Source organism: Boleophthalmus pectinirostris, unplaced genomic scaffold, assembly GCF_026225935.1.
Source record: "Boleophthalmus pectinirostris isolate CB_2022bp ecotype Guang Dong unplaced genomic scaffold, ASM2622593v1 HiC_scaffold_20, whole genome shotgun sequence".
In the NCBI taxonomy this organism is placed as follows: Eukaryota; Metazoa; Chordata; class Actinopteri; order Gobiiformes; family Gobiidae; genus Boleophthalmus; species Boleophthalmus pectinirostris.
The window spans coordinates 27746683-27766925 of NW_026571153.1; the positions used below are offsets into that span (position 1 = coordinate 27746683).

General features: G+C 38.8%; 1 protein-coding gene across 1 annotated transcript; it reads right to left on the reverse strand.

Moving 5' to 3' along the window:
- Positions 1-1788: 1788 nt before the first annotated feature.
- LOC110170129 (prostaglandin D2 receptor 2) lies at positions 1789-17976 on the reverse strand. Its single transcript, XM_020935758.2, is given in 3 exon segments — positions 1789-3498; positions 3501-3824; positions 17815-17976. Coding segments are annotated over 2 exon segments (1185 nt in total). The 5' UTR covers positions 3781-3824; positions 17815-17976; the 3' UTR covers positions 1789-2593.
- Between the last annotated feature and the right edge of the window lie 2267 nt (positions 17977-20243).

The following is a 20243-nucleotide window of genomic DNA, read 5'->3' on the forward strand; positions in this document are numbered from 1 at the left end:
CGGCAGTTAGCATCACAACCCCAGGAAATGTTCATGATGTCAGCTGCGAAGTATCAGTAGAACAGGTCGTCACTAACTAAATGAACAACTTAGTACAGAAATGTCATATGTATTAAAGCAAATCATACATCGTGACGGCTTCACATACACTTAAAGATCTTACATTACTCAAACTTAACTCTTGTGAAACTTTTGTTTTGTTAGAATGTTGTTCCCTCCTCATAAACAGACCTGGAGTTGTGTTTTGTTTCATTCATGTTTGAGTAACTCTGCATTATTAGTCTATATCTCCAAAGCTCAAAGTGCTCTGTTCCACCTTGTGATGTCATGAAGTGGTACTTTTTAAGTGAACAGCTCCTTTTACATTTTATTCTGTGCAGATCAACAATTCCACATCTGAAATCTTCCAAATGATTCTAGTGAAGGTGTGTGGAGTTGGAAAACGCAGAGAAGCCCGTCCTGTATTACCACATGACATCACAAGGGGGAGCAGTGTTTCCAGTTTGAGAGAAGAACTCAGCCTAAACATGCAGAGTTTGTGTGTTAACCTCGTCACACCTGATTTTACATCGATTAGGGATGTAACAATATCAAAATCCATCAAGGCGATATTTTCATGATATGCATCTCACTGTTCGATATTTATTGCGATATTTTGTGAAAGTTTACAGAATTGGGGACAGTGTTGGGAGTAACATGTTATAAAAGTAACAAATTACTGCAATACATTGCTTTTTTCTGTAACGCAGTAATGTGGCATTACAGGGGGAAAAATGTTAATATTTGACTCGGTACAAATGTCAGTAACATGTGTTACAATGCTTTATTACCTGGATTGACGTGGTGGATTTTTCTTCATACAAATTCGCTAAAATTACTGCGATATCAGCAGCGATGAAACACCGGAGACGCACCTGCGTAGACCATCAGGTAACCTTAAGTGAAAGGACCAACGCAGAAGTCCACGCTCCACCTACTTTAGTCCTGGTTCAGTCTTGGTTCAGTCCGGGTTCAGTTCTGGTTTAGTCCTGGTTCAGTCCATATACGGTGCAAAAGTTCAGCATCTTCACAGTTATTTGGTGAGAGTAACTTAAAAGTTCTGCAATAATGTAATGCTTAATATTTAAATACAGTAATATTGTAATGTAATGAATTACTTTGAAATGACACTAACAAGTCATAAATAACACATTACAGTTTAGTTTTTAGTGATTGTGAATATACCATGTTTTCTTTTAAAAGCCCTGGAAAAGCCTTGAAATGCCTTTGTCATAATATGAAGAATTATGTATTCATGTAGTCTGACAACACCAAAGGATCATGGTCTATGTAGTTCACTCTGTTTTACACCATGGCAAGGCAAGTTTATTTGTATAGCACAATTCATACACACAGTAATTCAAAGTGTTTTATAGATCAAGAAAGACATTAAAATCACAAAGAAAGACATTCAAATCACCATAACTATGAATTCAAGCAAAGAGACTTCTGATTCGATATATTGTGATAATCGACGATATTATTGTCAGACTTTTAATGATACGATAACACGATATTTCAGTTATTGTTACATCCCTAATATAGATGTATATAAAAATATATAAAACATTTTGTGTGTGTTTTTGCTTTTACGTAAATGGTAAATTAATTTGAGATTATTCATTTGACTATAGCAAAACAAGCAAACAAACAAACAAAAAATGTGTGTATGTTGCAAACGTGCGATAACTAGAAACACGTGCTTGCAAAAAGTTCCTAGGAAAGTCCTGTACACGCACTCACCTGCACTGGGGGAACGCAGCCACTGTCTCGGCTTATATCTTGATCCAAATGGTTTGTAGCATATTTGTGACAGTGGGCGTTAAGGGGATATATATGTGTGAATTAAAACAGAACTCCAGTTGGGTTTGTGATGAAAAAACAATATTACAGCATAGATCAGAAAAGAGCCTAATGTGAGCCCTTTAACGGTGTCACAAACCAGTGCTAGAGACAAAGGAAAGTAACACAAACAAGATGCAATGTAAAGTAAGTGGCTTTTATAAAGTAAATGTAAGTAAGTACAATAATAAAAAAAAGTGTGTTTTACATTCAATAAACGATAAATTTCCAATACAACTAAACAATAAGTCATGGGATAAGATAAATCAAAGAAAATACAAATGCGCAAAGGCCATGTCAAACTGGCAAATACAAACAAACAGTAGGTCTCAACACACAACACACAACACACTAGACCAGGGGTGTCAAACTCAAATTCAGAGGCCAAAATTAAAAACTGGGACAAAGTCGTGGGCAAACTGAAACTGAAATCCAGCCGCCAGAAGGGACAGGCCCACAGCACTTTTACTGGATGAGAGGTTGGTGGATCAAGAAGGGCACTGGAGGAGCGGGACGTCCATCCTCCAACCACGGCATGACAAACATCAGAGCCAGCCCAAAAGCGACGGGACCACACTCCACCACTCATGTACCAGGGACCACACAGCACATGCAAATACGGAAGGCACAAGCGGTAAAACAAATGGGGAGCGCCGGGCGAGGCGGAGCCAAGCCGTGGGCTCTAACACAAGATAACAAAGCCTGAACATTTTCACAAGAGCTCATCCTTGTTGCCTTCACTGTCTTTGGCTTCATCATCTTTGGAAGTAACTGCATCACTCGTGTCCGTCTCAGATTTGGTGCACATCGCCGAAGTCGAGTTCTTCTTTTGGAGCGGGACCTCGTGGTTGCTGACGGAACTCCTCATGGTGCTCCTACGCCTCGTGAACTCTGCCAGATCTTCCGCCAAGACGGTCTCCATGACGGCACTCAGAGAATGCCTTATCTTCGTGCACAGGTCGGGACAGCTAAACACGTACAAAATCGGGTTCAGGACGCTGTTGAGAAATCCAATCGTAGCGGCAGCCGGCATCGCTTTGGCTATGGGTATTTGCGAAGGATGCCAGAGTGACAAAGAGACCTCCATGATGCTCAGCACGTGGTAAGGAGCCCAGCAGATGATGAAGCTGACCACCACCGCGATGACTAACCGGACAAAACGGTAAGAACGCCGGCAACCTCTACGCGCTAAGATAGTGTTCACGATGACGTAGCTGGTGATGATGACAGCCAACGGAATCACAAATGCAAACATGAGCTTAAAAACCGCAAAAGTCTTTTCGCGGTATTCACACAGCTCTACCATGTTGAAAGGTGGACTCGGAAGCGAGCGGGCGTAGTGGTAGTAGCATTGCGTGTTCCCGTTGCGTTGTGGGATAGCATCACGGAAAATATAAAAGGGAATAGTGCACAGGAACGCCATGAACCATAATGCGCCACAAATTTTCATCACTAGCTGCTTTGTGCGGTAGTTTTGGGCCCAGACCGGTTTTAGCACGACCAGGCAGCGATCCAGGGAGATAGCGGCGAGCAGGAAGCCGCTAACGAACATGTTGAGAAAGAAGATGGAGGAGTGAAGACGGCAAAAGCCGTGGCCAAGCTCCCAAGTTTTACCGCGGCGAGGAAGAGGGTGAAGACAGGCAGGGAGGCGGTGGCGAGCAGGTCCGAGGTGGCGAGGTTCAGTATCCAGATGCTGATGATGGAGCGGCGTACGCGGAAGCCCACCACAATGAGGATCAGGAGGTTTTCCACGATGCCGATGGTGGAGAACAGGCCATGGAGAAAGATGGTGAAGACTCCCAGAGACGTGATGCTGGTGGTGTTGGGCCTGATGGTGATGTTAACCATGCCTTGGATGCGGGGGCAGTAGAGAGCCGGGTTAACGGGGTTACCGGACATCTTGGAGTCTTGAAATGGCCCTCAGCGTTCAGCGTGGATGATGTCTGGAAAAGAACATTTGGTTAGTGAAAAGATATCTTAAAGAATCTTAAAGAGGGGTATTACACTTTTATGGGTGTCGTGAACCCCCCCTCAGGAGAGCTCACTCGGGTGGGGTAAAAAGATGAAGGTTTTGGCGTAAGCCCCACTAAAAGGGCTCCTGAAATTCAGATGAAGATGTTCATGATGCTTTATTTTGATAAATGAATAACTGTTAGAGCATTAGAGATCAAGAGTGTTTGATTTAGATATTAGAAGTGTTTTTGTGACCCATATTAACATAAGTTACTTGTTCTGTTTTGATTTAATCTGATTTGTTTCTTTTATGTTGATTTGCTTAATTCTTTCAATTTAATTTTTAAGTTTAGGTTATTTTGCATTAATTTCTGTAACCGTTATGTTTGTGTGCAGGAAAGATAAGGGCCTTCTGTTCTTTTGACAGCTGACCTTTACTTGACATTGGTGTACGAAACCTATATGTTATGCGGCGCATGGGAGGCCTGTAAACAATGCGGGTGCGAGCTTCCTGCTCCTTCGACAAAGTGAGGTGGCAGCAACTTCACACCTGGCTGGGGGAGGAGCGTTGGGTGCTAGAATGGTGAAGATTGTGGTTTCTGAGAAGTGTTGCCTGTACTTGGAAATGTGTTCTATGTGTACTGATCACTTTGCATATACCTGGGTGGAGCCCTGTGACCCTAGATAAATATTGAAAATTCTGCATAATGATGAGATCCTGATTTTGGTTGGCATTGGCCCTCCGGCTGTAACTCGGCTAAGGAGTTCAGAATCTGCAATTCGGACTAGGCTGTGCTTTATAGCTTTCCTGGTCACAGGGTAATTTCTCCAAAAGGGTACTTGCAGAGTGATTTGTCCTAATTATTTTTGTATGAGCTTTCTGGTAAAATAGCGACTACGGAGTGAGTTGGTCATAAGTGCTCTGTCGTGAGCACTCCGGGCCTAAAAACCCTGAGTGATCACGAGTATAAAGAGTGACAACCAGTCACCGGAGTAGTGCATAAAATAATAAAAAGCAGAAAAAGTAAGAGAAAGACAAATCACTTGTTGGGATCTTTTGTTGAGTCTCTCCCTTAATTATTATACATATATATTTACCACGAGCAAGTCCAGTCGTCCTAGGTGAGTTACTTACAAAAACGCAATGTTTAGGAAATTTTCTAATGCAATGTTTTTGATGCAAAGCTAAATTTGGTTAGGGGTCTTGAGGCACTGCTAAGGATACATTAATATTTGCAATGTTTTTGGTGTAAAACTAAATCTGGTTAAATTCTTTGAGGCACTGTCAAAAATGTGTTTTGGGCAAATGTTGTCAGATAGAGAATAGAGCATTTCATAGAGTGGTTTCTAAAGCTAAGTGAAGTTGTAAGTGTTCCCCAGGTGATACTTAAGAGTTGTTAAAGTTACCTGTATGGTGTTTCTTACAGTTAAATGATCCTTTTTGAGTGTAGTCAGATATTTACCTTGTGTTATCGAAGTTAAACGATATTTTTTGAGTGTAGTAAATGATATTTTTGAGTATGCATTGTGGTTTTAAAGCTATGTGATATTTTTTGAGTGTAGTCAGAGTTATTTGCATTGTGTCTTTAAAGCTGAGTGATTTTCTGAGGGTTAATACAGTGATTAGAAAAAAGGTAGTGAGGCCCAGGCTGCGTAATTTAGCCCTGGTCCTTTCAACAATGGGACATTAACTATTAACATAAGGTAAGGTTCTTTATTTGTCATTCAAGCATGCGAGAGAAAACATGACAGAACAAAATGTGCTTCCCGAGGCCCAGTGATCCAGAGAGAGATAAAAACAATAATAAATAAGCAATATTAAAAAGTAAATATGTCAAAACAACAACATTTAGCAGTTCCAATGGACAAGTACAAGTAAAACGTGGCAAGATAGATAGAGAGGCAGCCCAAGCACGGAGTCAGTGTGCACTGTTCAAAAGTCTGACAGCCTCAGGAAAGAAGCTGAACTTCATCCGAGATGTTCTGGCTTTAATGCTCCTCAGTCTCCTCCCAGAGGGCAGAGGGACAAACAGGTGGTGAGAGGGTACGAGGGGTCCCCCATGATCCTGGAGTCCCATCTTCTACAACACTCCTCATAAATGTCACTGATGGGTGTAAAGTCACATCCAGTGATCTTCTCTGCCGCTCTGACCACACGCTGTAGAACTGTCCTGTCCTGGGCTGAGCAGTGGCCGTACCACACTGTGATGGACTGGGTCAACACACTTTCCACTCCACATCGATAAAAAGACCTGAGAGCAGAGAGGCCTGGTCCAGCAGCCTTGAGTCTCCTCAAAAAATACAGATGCTGGTGGTCCTTCTTAATAATGCTAGTAGCTGTATTAGTGGACCAAGTTAGGCTGTCGGTGATGTGCAGACCCAGACACATCCAGCAGGACACCCTTTTAACTTCTGTACCCATGATGTAGAGAGGCGGCGGTGAACAGCTGTTCCTCCTAAAATCCACTATCAACTCCTTCGTTTTTTAAAAGTTTCAGGCAGAGGTTGTTCTCTCTGCACCAAGTCTCCAGCAGCTGTATCATATAATAGAATCACAGTGTTACCTTTTATTGTTTTGAAATATTTGCTTAAAATAGCATATAAACATATTTTATTTTTTAAGTTTCACAAAATGTTTTGGTGCTCTGAGTTTCTCTTCCCTTTATTCTCTTTGTCACTCCTGATTCAGAGTAGCCTGTTTCATCAGCCAGTTTCTAAGAAGTGAAACTGACCTTGCAGCATTACGATTCATTTGCTCAACGGTAGGTGGGTAGTTTATTATTTAACCAATCGTTGCTATGTTGTCATGATGTATGTAATGCGTCGCTAATGGGGCTTACAGGTATTTTAAGCTTTTCCCAAATCCTGTAGGAAGAAGGACAATAACATCTTTCCCCTTGATAAAATTCACCAAACATTCTCTTTGTTCCGGTTTTAAATCCTCGATCTCAGGAGTTGTTGCCAACACAGAATGTACGACTCTTCGCCGATTGGCTGATGCCTGAACTCACACTTCCGGGGTTTTCGATAACTGTCTAGTGTATTCTGATTCCTCAGAGCGCGATCACAACACAATCAGCGTACATCCCCCTCATGAACCTCCTGCACATCACATCAGGTTTGAAGCTGTGTACAGTTTTGTGTCATGTTTTTGTATATTTCTGTAGAATAGTCGTGTGGGAGCATGAGTGACGTAGGCTTGTGGGAGGAGCACTGGACAGAATCTTAGAGTTAAAGGTTGTATGGAGGATTTTTTTTTGTTCCAAATTGTCAATGATAGCATTATAGAGGTGCAGTAGCCTTGTAATTATGATGACCAAAAAAAAAAGAGAATAAAAATTCATCAACTCTGGACGTGGTGGGGCTAAACATTTGCCAATAGATAACGACACTGCCTCGTTATCTGTGAGCTGACAGGCTGTCAATCAAACTCCCTACGTTTCTAGCGTAACTGACTTGCCTGCGCGCTGCCATTACGTGGTTTACGTACGCCTGTCACACAGTTGCTGTTTACTCCACCAGCGCAACGGTTCTTAGTGGCTGTTTTGACCTATATCTTCCTTGCAGTTCACACAAAGTTTGTTGCAACGGCAGACAAGAATCCAGGAGCAGTTCACCGCAAAAGAAAGTCCGTTTTTGAGGTCGCTGAAAGAAGAATTCAAGGGGAAAAGCAGCGAAGCCAAACTAAGGTGATTCTTGGAGATTCATTCCAGCGATGGCGCAACTGAAGCAGACAAAGGGTCTAAAGACTGACGCACTGGTCGCCAAATTACTCCTGGACAGGAACTTCTGTTTATTATGAAAACGTACTTTATTTCCAAGAGCTAGTCAAACGTTTTTCAGGACACGAATGTGATATCCTATGTCTGAAAACGTCATTTTCAATGCAAAGAAAGAGTCCGCTTGCTGCTGCGTGTTGTAGTGGTAGCTAGTTCATTCGCACTGAATCTCCGCGCACCCCCCTCTGCACCCCTTCCTGCTCCTGTCCCCGCTCCCTGTTCCGCTCTTCCCCCCGCTCCTTACTTCTCCACCTTGCCTAACCAACACTGTAGTTAGTTGTTTACAAGTCATGTGCGGCGATGAGTACTTGTTTTCTAAAAACAAAGCTGTTTCTGGCGTAAGGAGGAGGAGGGAGGAGGCGTTTCTACGTAGGGAGCTGTAGGGGAGGGGGGGTGGTTTCACGCATGCGCAAAATTTGAAAAAAGGACAAACAGTTGCTGGATTTCTCGTTCCTTGGAAAATCCTCTATACAACCTTTAACTGTGTGGATGGTTTGAATATGGCTCAGGAGAGATCACAAAAATTCTCAAACATGGATGACACCTAAAACCTCTTAAGGAATGATTATGAAGAGTGAACAACTTTACAACATGGTAGAAACCAAAAGAAAAAAATAAATAAATTAGGGCCGGGCACGGTAACGCGTTAACTTTGCGTTAACTAATTAAGTCATTAATGCCGACAATTATTTTAACGCCGTTAACGCAGTTTTTATTATTTATTTTATTGTAAACGTCTGTTTCTCACTGGCTTTTATTTTGAAAAAGTCCACCAGAGGGTTTCTTTAAGTTTGACGTCTTTTCTTTACACTTTTTTCACTTTTTTTTGACCACGTGAGATGCAACGTGCCCGAGCCTCCGCTAGCCGCGGGCCCGGCCGCAGGCTTCGACTCCCGTCGCAGCTCCGGCCGCGGGCTCCGGCCGCGGGTTCGACCGTGGGCACCGGCTCTGGCCGTACCAGCCGTGTGCTCTGAGCTGAGCTTATTTCTTTAGTTCAGTGCTGGAGTAACTGATTTACCCAGATACCAATGGAAGAAAACATGTGATTGGTCCATTTCCATTCCATTATATTAACCCTTTGTTTCCTAAGAAATATCAGTCCAAGTTTATAACACTGAGAAAAACGAAAATTATTATTAGTGTAGTGTTCATTACTCACAGCATAAAAAATATTCAATAAATATATTAGTAGTACAAACGTCCATTCAGTATTTTTTTTTGAGCCTTCCCTGAATACCTTGAAGACTCTGAGGTTCCCCTGTGAAAGAAATGCTGTTTGCACAACAAATGTTTGGCTCTTTCATTTACATTTCCAATAAAAGTGCACTATACTCTACTTTTGAATTCATTAATTGGTTTTGCGTATAACATGCGATTAATCGTGATTAATCATGATTAATCGCTCGAACTCATGCGATTAATCGCAATTTTAAAAAAAAAATTTTGCCCAGCCCTAAAATGAATTTTTAAAAAAGATAAAAAATATACTGTATAATATTTTGCATAATAGCCTCTTTAAATGTGTTTTTCATTTGGTCAAGCATAGGGTGACCACACATTAGGGATGAGCATTCGATGAAATTTTCTTAATCGATCGTCGGAAGAATTAATGATTGATTATCGATTAATCATTAACGTTTTTATATTAAAATGATCATCATTATTATTACTATCTGCACTAATCTGCATAAATAAATTCAACTTTACGACATATAAACAGTAACGACTCTGGAGCCACATCAGCTGTTTGACATTATAATGTGTTTAATTCAGTTTTGCGCAACTCTCATAGAAACGAAACTTAAAACTGCATCGCTAATTTGCATAAACTAAGCGAAGATAAAACTACAGCTCTTGTGTCGCTGATGCGGTTCAACTTCTGTCAGATTAATAGACATGACTCAGGTGAATACAGGTTAGTGTGACCAGATTTGCGTTTGTCAAAACCAGGACACCGTACGGGGGGAGGGAGGTGGGGACTTGTCATCGACATTGCGCTACTCTCACCTGGTAAAACTTTTTCCCACTGGGCACCGAAACTTATGTGCTGCTTTATACACTGTGCACATGGACTCACACTTGTCCTGAACGGAAAGCGTGGAATTTCTTGTACAAGTCATCGTTGCACATCGTTCGCATTTGCACTTCGGCACGTTGCAGACTGACCAACTGTTTGTGTCTCGCTCCTTCTGAGTGCAGAGAGACACATGTTAGTGCGTAGTGTGACCTGTTTGGTCACACTACGCACAGCAACCTACATTCGGTTTGTCGATTAAAATGAACGTAATCGATGAAAATGTTAATGATCAATTATCGATTAATCGACTAATCATGCCCATCCCTACCACACATCCTGAAAAATCTCTCCCGAAATCAAAGCTGTTGTCCCGAATCCCGAATCCAGTCCTAAATGTCCGATGAGGTTCATTTGGTCTTCCGATAATATTAGTTATTAGGTTCTTTTTTCAGACCAAGGGTTTGTTGGAGTTTTTACTCTCACACACCTGGGACACTGTCCTGAGGAAGTGGGACTGCAGATGGCGCTGTCGTCCTGCCTCCACTGGTAGGAAGACAGCGCCAAAACCTGTTTAAATCAACTGACCAGACACGTCACAGCAACATCACGTGGCCACTCTGAGGAAGAACGCTCGTGAGCAGTCCAAACTGTCAGGTATGAAAACTAAACTCTTCGTCTGAAAAAAGAACCTAATAACATCCAGTCCTAAATGTCCCGAAAATGACACTCAAACAGAATACTGAGTGGCTATTTTCTCGAAAACATTAAAAACTGTTCGTAGCTCCAGCTGTTTGGATCTGAGTGGAGAGCAGAGGGAGACAGCGAGGTGGAGTACCAGCAATGTGTGGTCAGGAGAGGCAGGAGAGGGAGCACCACAACCAAACCCCCCTTATGTCATCATGCAGTTCAGCTCACTATGTTCAGATGCTCGTCTGTAGCGCAAATGCCCCAGTTTCAAGACCAAAAATTGTCGTTAACATTTTCATTTTGTTATTTTTTTCCCTCAGAATAATTTATTCAAACTCAATATTTTTAGTAGTTAGTGTGATTTTTGTTTGTTTGTAAAGGAAAGCAACTTAGAACACATTGACATTTCGGAGCCTACACTTTATTTGATTTTTATCATACTGAAACGTGAGAAAACATTCAGTTTCATTTCCCTCGTCTTATGCGTGCTGAGCGTCCTAATTATTCACCACCATGAGTTTATAAGAGTCCTTCACCGCTTTCAGAGGCCATCACAGTAATTCTCACAACAAATAGTGTTTTATTACAGCACTTCCTGTTTTGCAGAGAATAAAACATTAATGCACACAGCAGCACGCACGTCTGATGAGTTCATGAGCTCATTTTAGAATATATCTGTACTGGGGCTGACTCATTTTACTTACAACATGAAATGAATCAGGTACAGGCCCTTTCATGTGGAAATGTTTCTGCATAAAATGAATAACTGCATTGTCTTATTCTTTAGGATTTTTGAGAAACATAAAAGAATCACATGGACAATTCAATTACAGATGTTACAGTCACATTATCAACTTATAACGAACCAACCAATGCATTATTTATGAACCTTCAAATGCTGAAATTTTATGATTTAGTCGACCTTTATACTCTGAAAATCATGTTCAAAGTAAACAATCTCCTGTCAAAATCGTTACAGAACATGTTCAAAATCCAAAAGAGCCAATATGAGCTCAGAGGCACGACCATGTTTATCAAAAAGAAAATCAGAACAAACATTATGAAATTTTGTAAATCTGTTAAAGGGCTGGAGCTCTGGAACAACTGTACAGAAAACCTCAAATTTTGCACCAGTCTCTTTGACTTCATAAAGAAGTTTAAATGTTTAATTCTGGACAGATACATGAAATATGATACTTAGTTTGTGCTGTAGGACTTTGTTGTTCTGTTACTGATTAGTTTGTTTCCTCCTGCTGAATTTTTGAAGATGAACTGATGTAAAGATGAAGCTCTGACGAAGGAATAAAGGGTAAAGGGCATAATAAGCTTAAGCTTCAGCCTGCACCTTTTCGGTCTGTATATGTTAAATATGACTGTCTGTGAATTAATGTCAAAATATACCTGTGACCGAAATAAATAAATAAATAAATAAAATAAATAAATAAATAGAAAATGTTTCTATATTGAGTGAATTTTCATGAGTAGGATTATCTAGGTCAGAGATCAGTGAAATTTAAGATTCAAACCCAGTGATTGAGAACATAAGTAGAGTTGCATTTATAAAGAATTACACATTCATAACTCAAAGTCAGATCTGTGGAGAGACAAGCCTGGTAACAGTAAGAAGCAGGACCTTCAAAGATACTGATCAGTACTAAAACTAGTATCGACACAAAACGGCCCCATTCACAGGACAGAAATGAGTCTTTTTTGAATAGCTTTAGGGCCTGTCCACACGATAACGTTTTTTGGTCGAAACGGTGAAGTTTGTGTTCGTTTTGACCTTTCGTCCACACGGAGCCGGTGTTTCAGGTGGGCGAAAACTGTGTTTTTTTTTTGAGAACGTGTTCCAGAGTGGAGAAATCTCAGTCATGTGGACAAGCCAATCGCAGCTTTTGGAAAACGATGATGCCGCGACTCCATCATCGGCAGAGTCCTCCAATACAGTGAAGGCTGCAGCCCTTGAGGTAGGCTCTGCAAGACCGTGGCTGAAATGTAAGAGGTGCAGCCTACAGAGCCGCTCCCGTCGCCCAACAACCGAGACACACTGTTAGTGCTAATGCTAACAACATGCACCACACAGATTACACACACGGATCAATAACAAAGATTACACACGAGTAATTCAACTGTTATATGTTGAGACCAAGTTATTCTAATAATTCTCATCCAAATCTTATGGCTAAAAATGAAAAGATATGTTTAAATTTTGTAAAACAAAACAGCGATATGTCTGGTCACATTTTTCTATAGCGCTTTTCCACCTTCAAGACACTCAAAGCACTTTACAACAAGGAACCACTCACCCATTCACACACCAGTGTACGCAGACACTGTGGGCAAGGTGGGTTAAGTGTCTTGCGCAAGGACGCAACGACAGCATTCATCTGTGGGACCTGGAATCACACCAGCCAACCTGTGGGTCAGTGGATCTGACTGCTCAACCTGTGATTTTTTTTTTTTTTAATGCCAAGAGCTGGAATCAAACCGCCAACCTGGGATCAGTGGGCAAATGCTCTACCAACTGAGCTACTGCCGCCCATCTGGGATACATCTATAATCGGCTAAATGACCTTAAAGTCTAAAAAATGTTATTAAATATTATTGTTTACAGCACCACATACAGGTGTGGCGTATGTATTACAGTGTTTTCACTCAGTGCTCCGTTGTCGTGTAGACGGGAATATTTATTAATCCGACACGCGTGGACACAATTTTTTTTTTCAACCCAAAAAAAAAAAAAAAAAAAGTCCAGGAGTGTGCAGGAGCCTTAGACCAATCTTGAGATCAGACGCAAGATCATTGTAAAGCTTTCAAAGAGTTCTTATCTCAAACCGCTGATTTGTAATGTCAGCAGTCTTTGTGTCGGGGCTCTGTTGAAAGCCTTATCTTTTACCGTTGCCACTTCCTCCCAGCTGCTGTTTGCATAATACCCAGTGTACTTTGAAAATAGTCCACTTTATAATAATTGTCTCACTCCCAGTTTCACTCAGGAGGAAACGGAAGTGCTCCTCCTTGTCCACATACCTGTTCCAGACTCATAATCATTTAATCGTCCTATATTACACAAAATTGACCCCTGTGAGCTTTAAGTCATGTTCTAAAGCTGTTCCCTCATCAAAAACATGTCTGCTGTTGGCTTTTGTTTCATTCACACATGTTTGAGTAACTCTGCATTATTAGTCTGTCTCCAGATGATTCTAGTGAAGGTGTATCGAGTTTAAAAACACTTCCTGAGCACTTCCCTATTACAACATGACATCACAAGGTAGAACACTTTGTTTGAGGAAAGAGCTCAGCCTAAATGTGCAGGTTTGTGTGTTTAACATGTGTGAATGGAACAAAACACAACTCCAGGTCTGTTTGTGATAAGGAAACTACATTAGAACATAGACAAGGAAATAGTGTAATACGAGGCCTTGTCACAGATTTTTCTTGTACCAGTGGTAAATATTTCTTGTAGTTTTACATCAGCTAAGTGGCAGAGGTTTGTGTTACGAAACATTAAGAAGAGTAAGTAGCAGTGAGTTCTAAAACAGAAGCCCTTCACCTGGCATCAACGCAGAAACTATTTATAAGCAAGTAAGGCATTTTTGAGGAAGTTTAAACCTTCATTCAACAAAATAAAGATGTGGTAATGTATTTGCATCCACCCTTGTACATATTTGAGTCGTTTTGGTTGTGGGTGCAGTGTTCGTTCACACTAATCCGAAGAACAACTACTCCAGAGACAGAACGATCTGGTGCCTCCAGTTTCCACGAATTCATCTGAGTACAGATCTGATCCAGTACTGTGTGGACGCCTGAAAACACTGATACTCTGACGTGATCCAATAAGGACACGACTAGAGTTCCTACATCACTGTGACTTGCACCTTCTTGATTCGCTGGGTTCATGACATCGGTCATGTGATGCTTTTGCGGAAAACAGTTTAAGCAATCCAATCTTAAAATCCAGTTACGTTCAGTAACAACTGAACCTTGTCATCTGTCCACAAAAAGACATTTTCACGCTTGTCATCTTCCTCGACCTGAAACTGGCTGCTGCAACTTCAGACATGGTGCTTCACTTCCTTGTTTTTACTGCCCACGTGACGATGTGACATCGTGACGCAAAAACTTGCATTATTACAGTGAGTGGGCTCACTTCTCCACAGATCTGACACGTAACTTGGCCCTGTGGCATCACCTGCTGTCTCCGTAGAGATAAAGAAGTGTAATGCCATACAGTGGAACATTTTAGAAAACATCTCCATAGAAAGAAGCAAGTGACGGACACTCCACCAGAAAAGTTATACAGTGCACCTTTAAATCTAATGACGTTCACTATGTTTTAATCAAATGAGTAGTCTAACTACTCTAAGTTATTTTGGAGCTATAACAACACCCAGAATTGAATAAATGCATCATACACTGTAAGAGTAATGCCATATTTTTGTAGTGTATAACACCACACTGCAAAAAGTAATATCTAGCTAAATTAAAAATTACTCAAATTAAGAACATTTGACTTTATTTAAGTAGATTCAACTTGACAAGTAAAAATATCTACAAATGGAATCAGATTTGATTTCTTATTTTAACTACAGAGTTGTTATTTTTCGTAAGTGTAGCCTAATGTGTTTTCATATTCATTTCATTCAGTACTAAAAGTCTTCATCTATTGGCAGATCATTATACTCGTCAAGTGAAATATACTGAAAACTTGACAAAACTTTCTTAATTCAAGTTATATGAACTTTTCTAGATTTGAGTTTTTGCAGTGTATATCACCACACTCCAAAAAGTAACATCTTGCTAAGTTAGAATGACTTAAACATTTGACTTTATTTGAGTAAATTCAACTTGACAAGTCAAACGATCAACCAGTGAAATAAGTGTGTTTTTCTTAATTCAAGCAACAGTCAGTTTAGTTTCTTATTTTGAGTGCAAAGAGTTGTTATTTTTCTTATGTTAAATGTATTTTCATATTTTAAGTACAAAACATTTTGATCCATTGGTAGATTATTTTACTTGTCAACTGAAATTTACTCAAAACTTGACAAAACTTTCTTAATTCAAGTTATATTAACTTGGCTAGATTTTAGTTTTTGCAGTGTACGTCACCACACTGCAAAAAATAACATTTAGGTAAGTTAAAATGACTTAAATTAAGAACATTCAACTTGACAAGTCAAATGATCCACCAGTGAAATAAGTGTGTTCTTAATTCAAGCAACATTATTTGTTATTATGTTAAATATATTTTCATATTTTAAGTACAAAACATCTTAATTCAAGTCATTTTAACTTGTCTAGAGTTTAGTTTTTGTAGTGTATAACAGCACACTGCAAAAAAGTATCTTTTAGGTGAAATAAAAAGACTTAACTGAACTTAACTTCACTTTATTTAAGTCAATTCAACTCGACAAGTGAAATAATCTGCCAATGGAGTTAGATTTGATTTCTTATTTTAAGTGCAAAGAGTTGTTATTTTTCTTGTCTTAAGTGTAGCCAGATGTGTTTTCATATTTTAAGTACAAAAAGTCTTCATCAACTAGTAGATCAATTTACTTATCGAGTGAAATTTACTCAAATCATCATCAAACTTTTTTTTAAAATTCAAGTTATATTAACTTGTCTAGATTTGAGTTTTTGCAGTGTACATCACCACACTGCAAAAAATAACAGCTAACTAAGTTAAAATGACTTAAATTAAGAACATTTGACTTTATGTGAGTAAATTCAACTTGACAAATAATAATAACATTATCTTCCAGTGGAATAAGTGTGTTTTTTCGTAATTCACATTTAAACTCATTAAACTCAATGTTAAATGTATTTTCATATTTTAATTACAAAAAGTCTTGTTCTATTTACTCATCATGATAAAACTTTCTTATCTTGGCTGGAGTTTAGTTTTTTGCAGTGTGGGTTTCACACAGATAACAACATTCTATAAACCAGTACAATGTAATACGCTACAAAAATGAAAATCTTGCAAAGTCAAGATGAGTTTCAGAAAATATTATTCTGATCTGAGTAAATTTCATATGATAAGTAAAATGATCCACCAATGGAACAAGTGTTTTTGGAGACCAAACCAGACCAAGTTACAGGTCAGATCTGTGGAGAGGCGTCCCCGCTCACAGTCAGAATGCCTCTTTTTCTAGTTTTTTTTTTAGCTGTAAAACCACCTCTAATTGAATAAATATAAAATAAATGTAGATCTGATTAATGTCACACTGTGGAACATTCCAGACAGAGAAATGACCTTCCACCAGAAAAGTTACACAATGCACCTTTAAATATGAGTTTTTGCAGCGTACAGATGTGGGGCAGTTGAAATGGATGTTGTTAAAATGCAGATTGTCACTGGTACACAGCAAAAACTGGAGGGTTAAAATATTTCAGAGTTGTTTCTAACACAAAAAGTTTTATTTTAACTCTTTGAAAGTTAAATGGGGGTTGGAGTTGGGGTTATTTGCCAGAGCTGATATGGCTGAAGTTAATTTAGTTTCCTCTAGTGTTAATTCAGCTTTCACTAGTGTTAATTTGGCTCTTCCCACCACTTCTAACTCCCGTGAGAGAAGACCAGTATGAACCAGTTTTGTTGATAATTTCATCTTAAATTAACTCAAAATAAAGTGTAAAAATAAAACTCCTTTGTGTGTTGTTTAGTTAAATCAGGATAACTCTACAAAGTTTTATCAATTTACTCTCAAAACATTCATATAATTCAAATGAAATTTACTCAAAACTTGACAAAACTTTCTTAATTCAAGTTATATTAACTTGGTTAAATTGTAGTTTTTGCAGTGTATATAACCACACTGCAAAAAGTAACATCTAGCTAAGTTAAAATTACTTAAATTTAGAACATTTGACTTTATTTGAGTAAATTCAACTTGACAAGTCGAATGATCCTATAGTGAAATAAATGTGTTCTTTTTAATTCAAGTTAAATTTAATTCAAGTCAAGTTTAATTCAACAGTCAATTTAGTTTATTATTTTGAGTGCAAAGAGTTGTTATTTTTCTTATGTTAAATTTTTTTATAATTTAAGTATAAAACATTTCGATCCATTAGTAGATCATTTAGTTGTCTTGACAAGATTATAATTCTTGATTTCAGGTCAAACAGGTATTTTGGTCCAGTTTTACTTCATGAACATTTCCAAAAAAGTTAAATTAACTCTAGGACAGATTGGAGTTATATAAACCCTGAGAAAATGTTCAAAATGATTCTGTGAGAGTCAGTTTTAACACTGTGTAAATATTACTTATTAAAGTTGCACTATGTAACTTTCGGGTTGGGGGTCCGTCACCTGTTTCATTGGATACGTCACTGCTCTGCCACAAATGTTCTAACGTGCAGCATTAAACAGCTCTACCTTACTTGTTTGTTTGTTTGTTGTTTTTTCAATTACAGCTCTTAAGAAATGCAATGGTTCAACAATTACACAACTGACCAATGTTATGCACAAGAGTGACACATGAAAAAGTCAAACGCACTCACCTTTTGTGTGTTTAAGGGTCAGTGGATGACAGCTCTGCAGTTTTAGGTTGTGTGAAAAAGAATGTCTGAAGAGCACTTAAATAGGAAGTGACAAACCCCAGTGGACAAACCCCAAGTCGACTTGTAAATGAAGTGTGAAAAAAAGACATCTTTTTGAGCAGTACTCTGACCGCCTTTGTATTGCAGAAGTAAGCCTGTTTGAAAAGCAAGGAGTGGTTTTTAACATCTTTTAACCATTTCTCATACCAAAGTCGAGGCTTTTTATAGTGTTGGTATAAAACTGTGTGAATATTGAAATGTGTTGATGCGTAATACTGACATCTACTTGTTCATTTACTATACACACCTTTGGACATGAGTTTTGTGCACACTTCCTGTTTCTTCATCAAAATAAAGCCTTCATTCACACATTTAACACACAAACCCTGTATGTTTAGGCTACGTTCTTCACTCAAACAGAAACACTTGGTGCCATCTTGTGATGTCATGCGGTAATACAGGAAGTGCTCGATTGTTTTTGAGATCCACCTTCACTAGAATCGTTTGGATCATTTCAGTCGTGGAATTGCCGATCTCCACTGAATTAAAGGTAAAATTTTGTGATGTTGAGATGAAGCCCCATGAAGCACTGCAATCTGTAGTGGAATACATTTTAAAAGTAACCACTGTTGGGAAAGGTTACTTTTAAAATGTATTCCCCTACAGATTACAGATTACATATCCCAAAATGTAGTTTCTAACATAATCCTTTAAATTACTTAAAGTGAGTAACGTAATCTGAATACTTTGGATTAATTGATATTGTCGTGCTTTTTTAAAACGACGTGAATGTAACAACCACATCCTGAAAATGTGAAAAAATTCTTGTTTGTTCTCTTCAAATTGTCTGTTGAGCCCAAGTCTCCATGAATAAGCAACTGTTTACTGTAAACCTTCCTCAACGATGAGGAAATCTGAACATAAGATGTTTTATCTGCTAAAAGACAATAAAAAGCCCAGTCTTTCCTTAAACATATTAAAAATATTATTGTTAGAAAAAGTGCTTTCTATATGAGATCACCTTAAATTATGTCCACCTACTGTTAGTGTCATATTGTTTATACCTGGTTTTAGTCCCGGTTTAGTCCTGGTTTAGTGCTGGTTTAGTCCTGGTTTAGAATAAATTAAATAAATGAGATGTAGCACAAAATGTGAAAACAGGAAAATACCACCATGTAATCCATTTATTTCAGCAAAGTAACTGTAATCCAATTACCACTCACTGAAACAGTAACTGTAACTGAATACAGTTACTCATAATTTGTACTCTGATTACGTAACTCCGGTACATGTAATCTGTTACTCCCCAACACTGAAAATAACCTTCCCAACACTGTTCAAGGTGCTTCATTTGCTCCACTGCTCCATCAAGTGGCCAAAAAATGTATAACAGGCAGAGTGATAATAGAACAACAACATGATGGTCGTGGTTCTGAAGTGTGGTGAGATAGATGATCATGTGGTACTATAAATATCAGAGGGGAACCAGGTGACTTCCTCTTCCTGAGCAGGCTTAACACACGGCTAGTTCTGGGTTTTAACTAGTGAAGAATATATCAAGTAATAAAGTATCGTGCGTATATTAAATACTGAAATTATATATTTATTTGAATATTACACAATGAATTAATGCGGTAACACTTTATAATAACTACACCTTATTTAGCCTTAATAAAGCATGAACAAAGACTTAATTAATAATGAACAAAGACTTAATTAATAATGATTCACACTTAGTAACTACTTAATTACTGCCTTAATACACGCATCAAGAATCTCGGACTTCCGGTCATTGCGCAATGCATACTGGGAAGGATTTTCCGATTGTTTTCCCAGTGGGATGTGTCTAATGTCAAAGTCGATCTTTTCAAGTCTTTTGAACCATATCACTTTTGTTTCTGGTTCTGATATTGTCATATTTTAGTTTTGGGATTCGGACATCGTTAATTGTGTGGTTATTGGATCCTAACAGTGGAAAACGGCTCGAGAAATTGGTTTGCGAACTCCACAAATGCAAAAGGGAATCAGATGTGTGTGACTCAAACCTCTGTTCAAACTGTTTCTCTTCCCATCGGAATTGAAAAATAGTGAAAGGCGAAGGCGATGGGCAGGATTGATCCACGGGAAGGACGGAAAAGGTCATCTTTGACTGCTTAAATCATCCCGAGTTTGCAGCGAACATTTGGTATGTGGAGCGCCATTTCATCTGTGCGCTGTGAAAGGTTTTTGGGAAATTCTGTGCAAAAAAAAAGAAACCATCTGAGTCCAAATACTGTGGAGAAATATATATTTTTTAAATAAAAATAAATAAAATGACCCTATTTTGCCATCCTTATTGTGGCATAAGTACAACCATAAAGTAGTAACATGAGCACAGTCACATTACATCC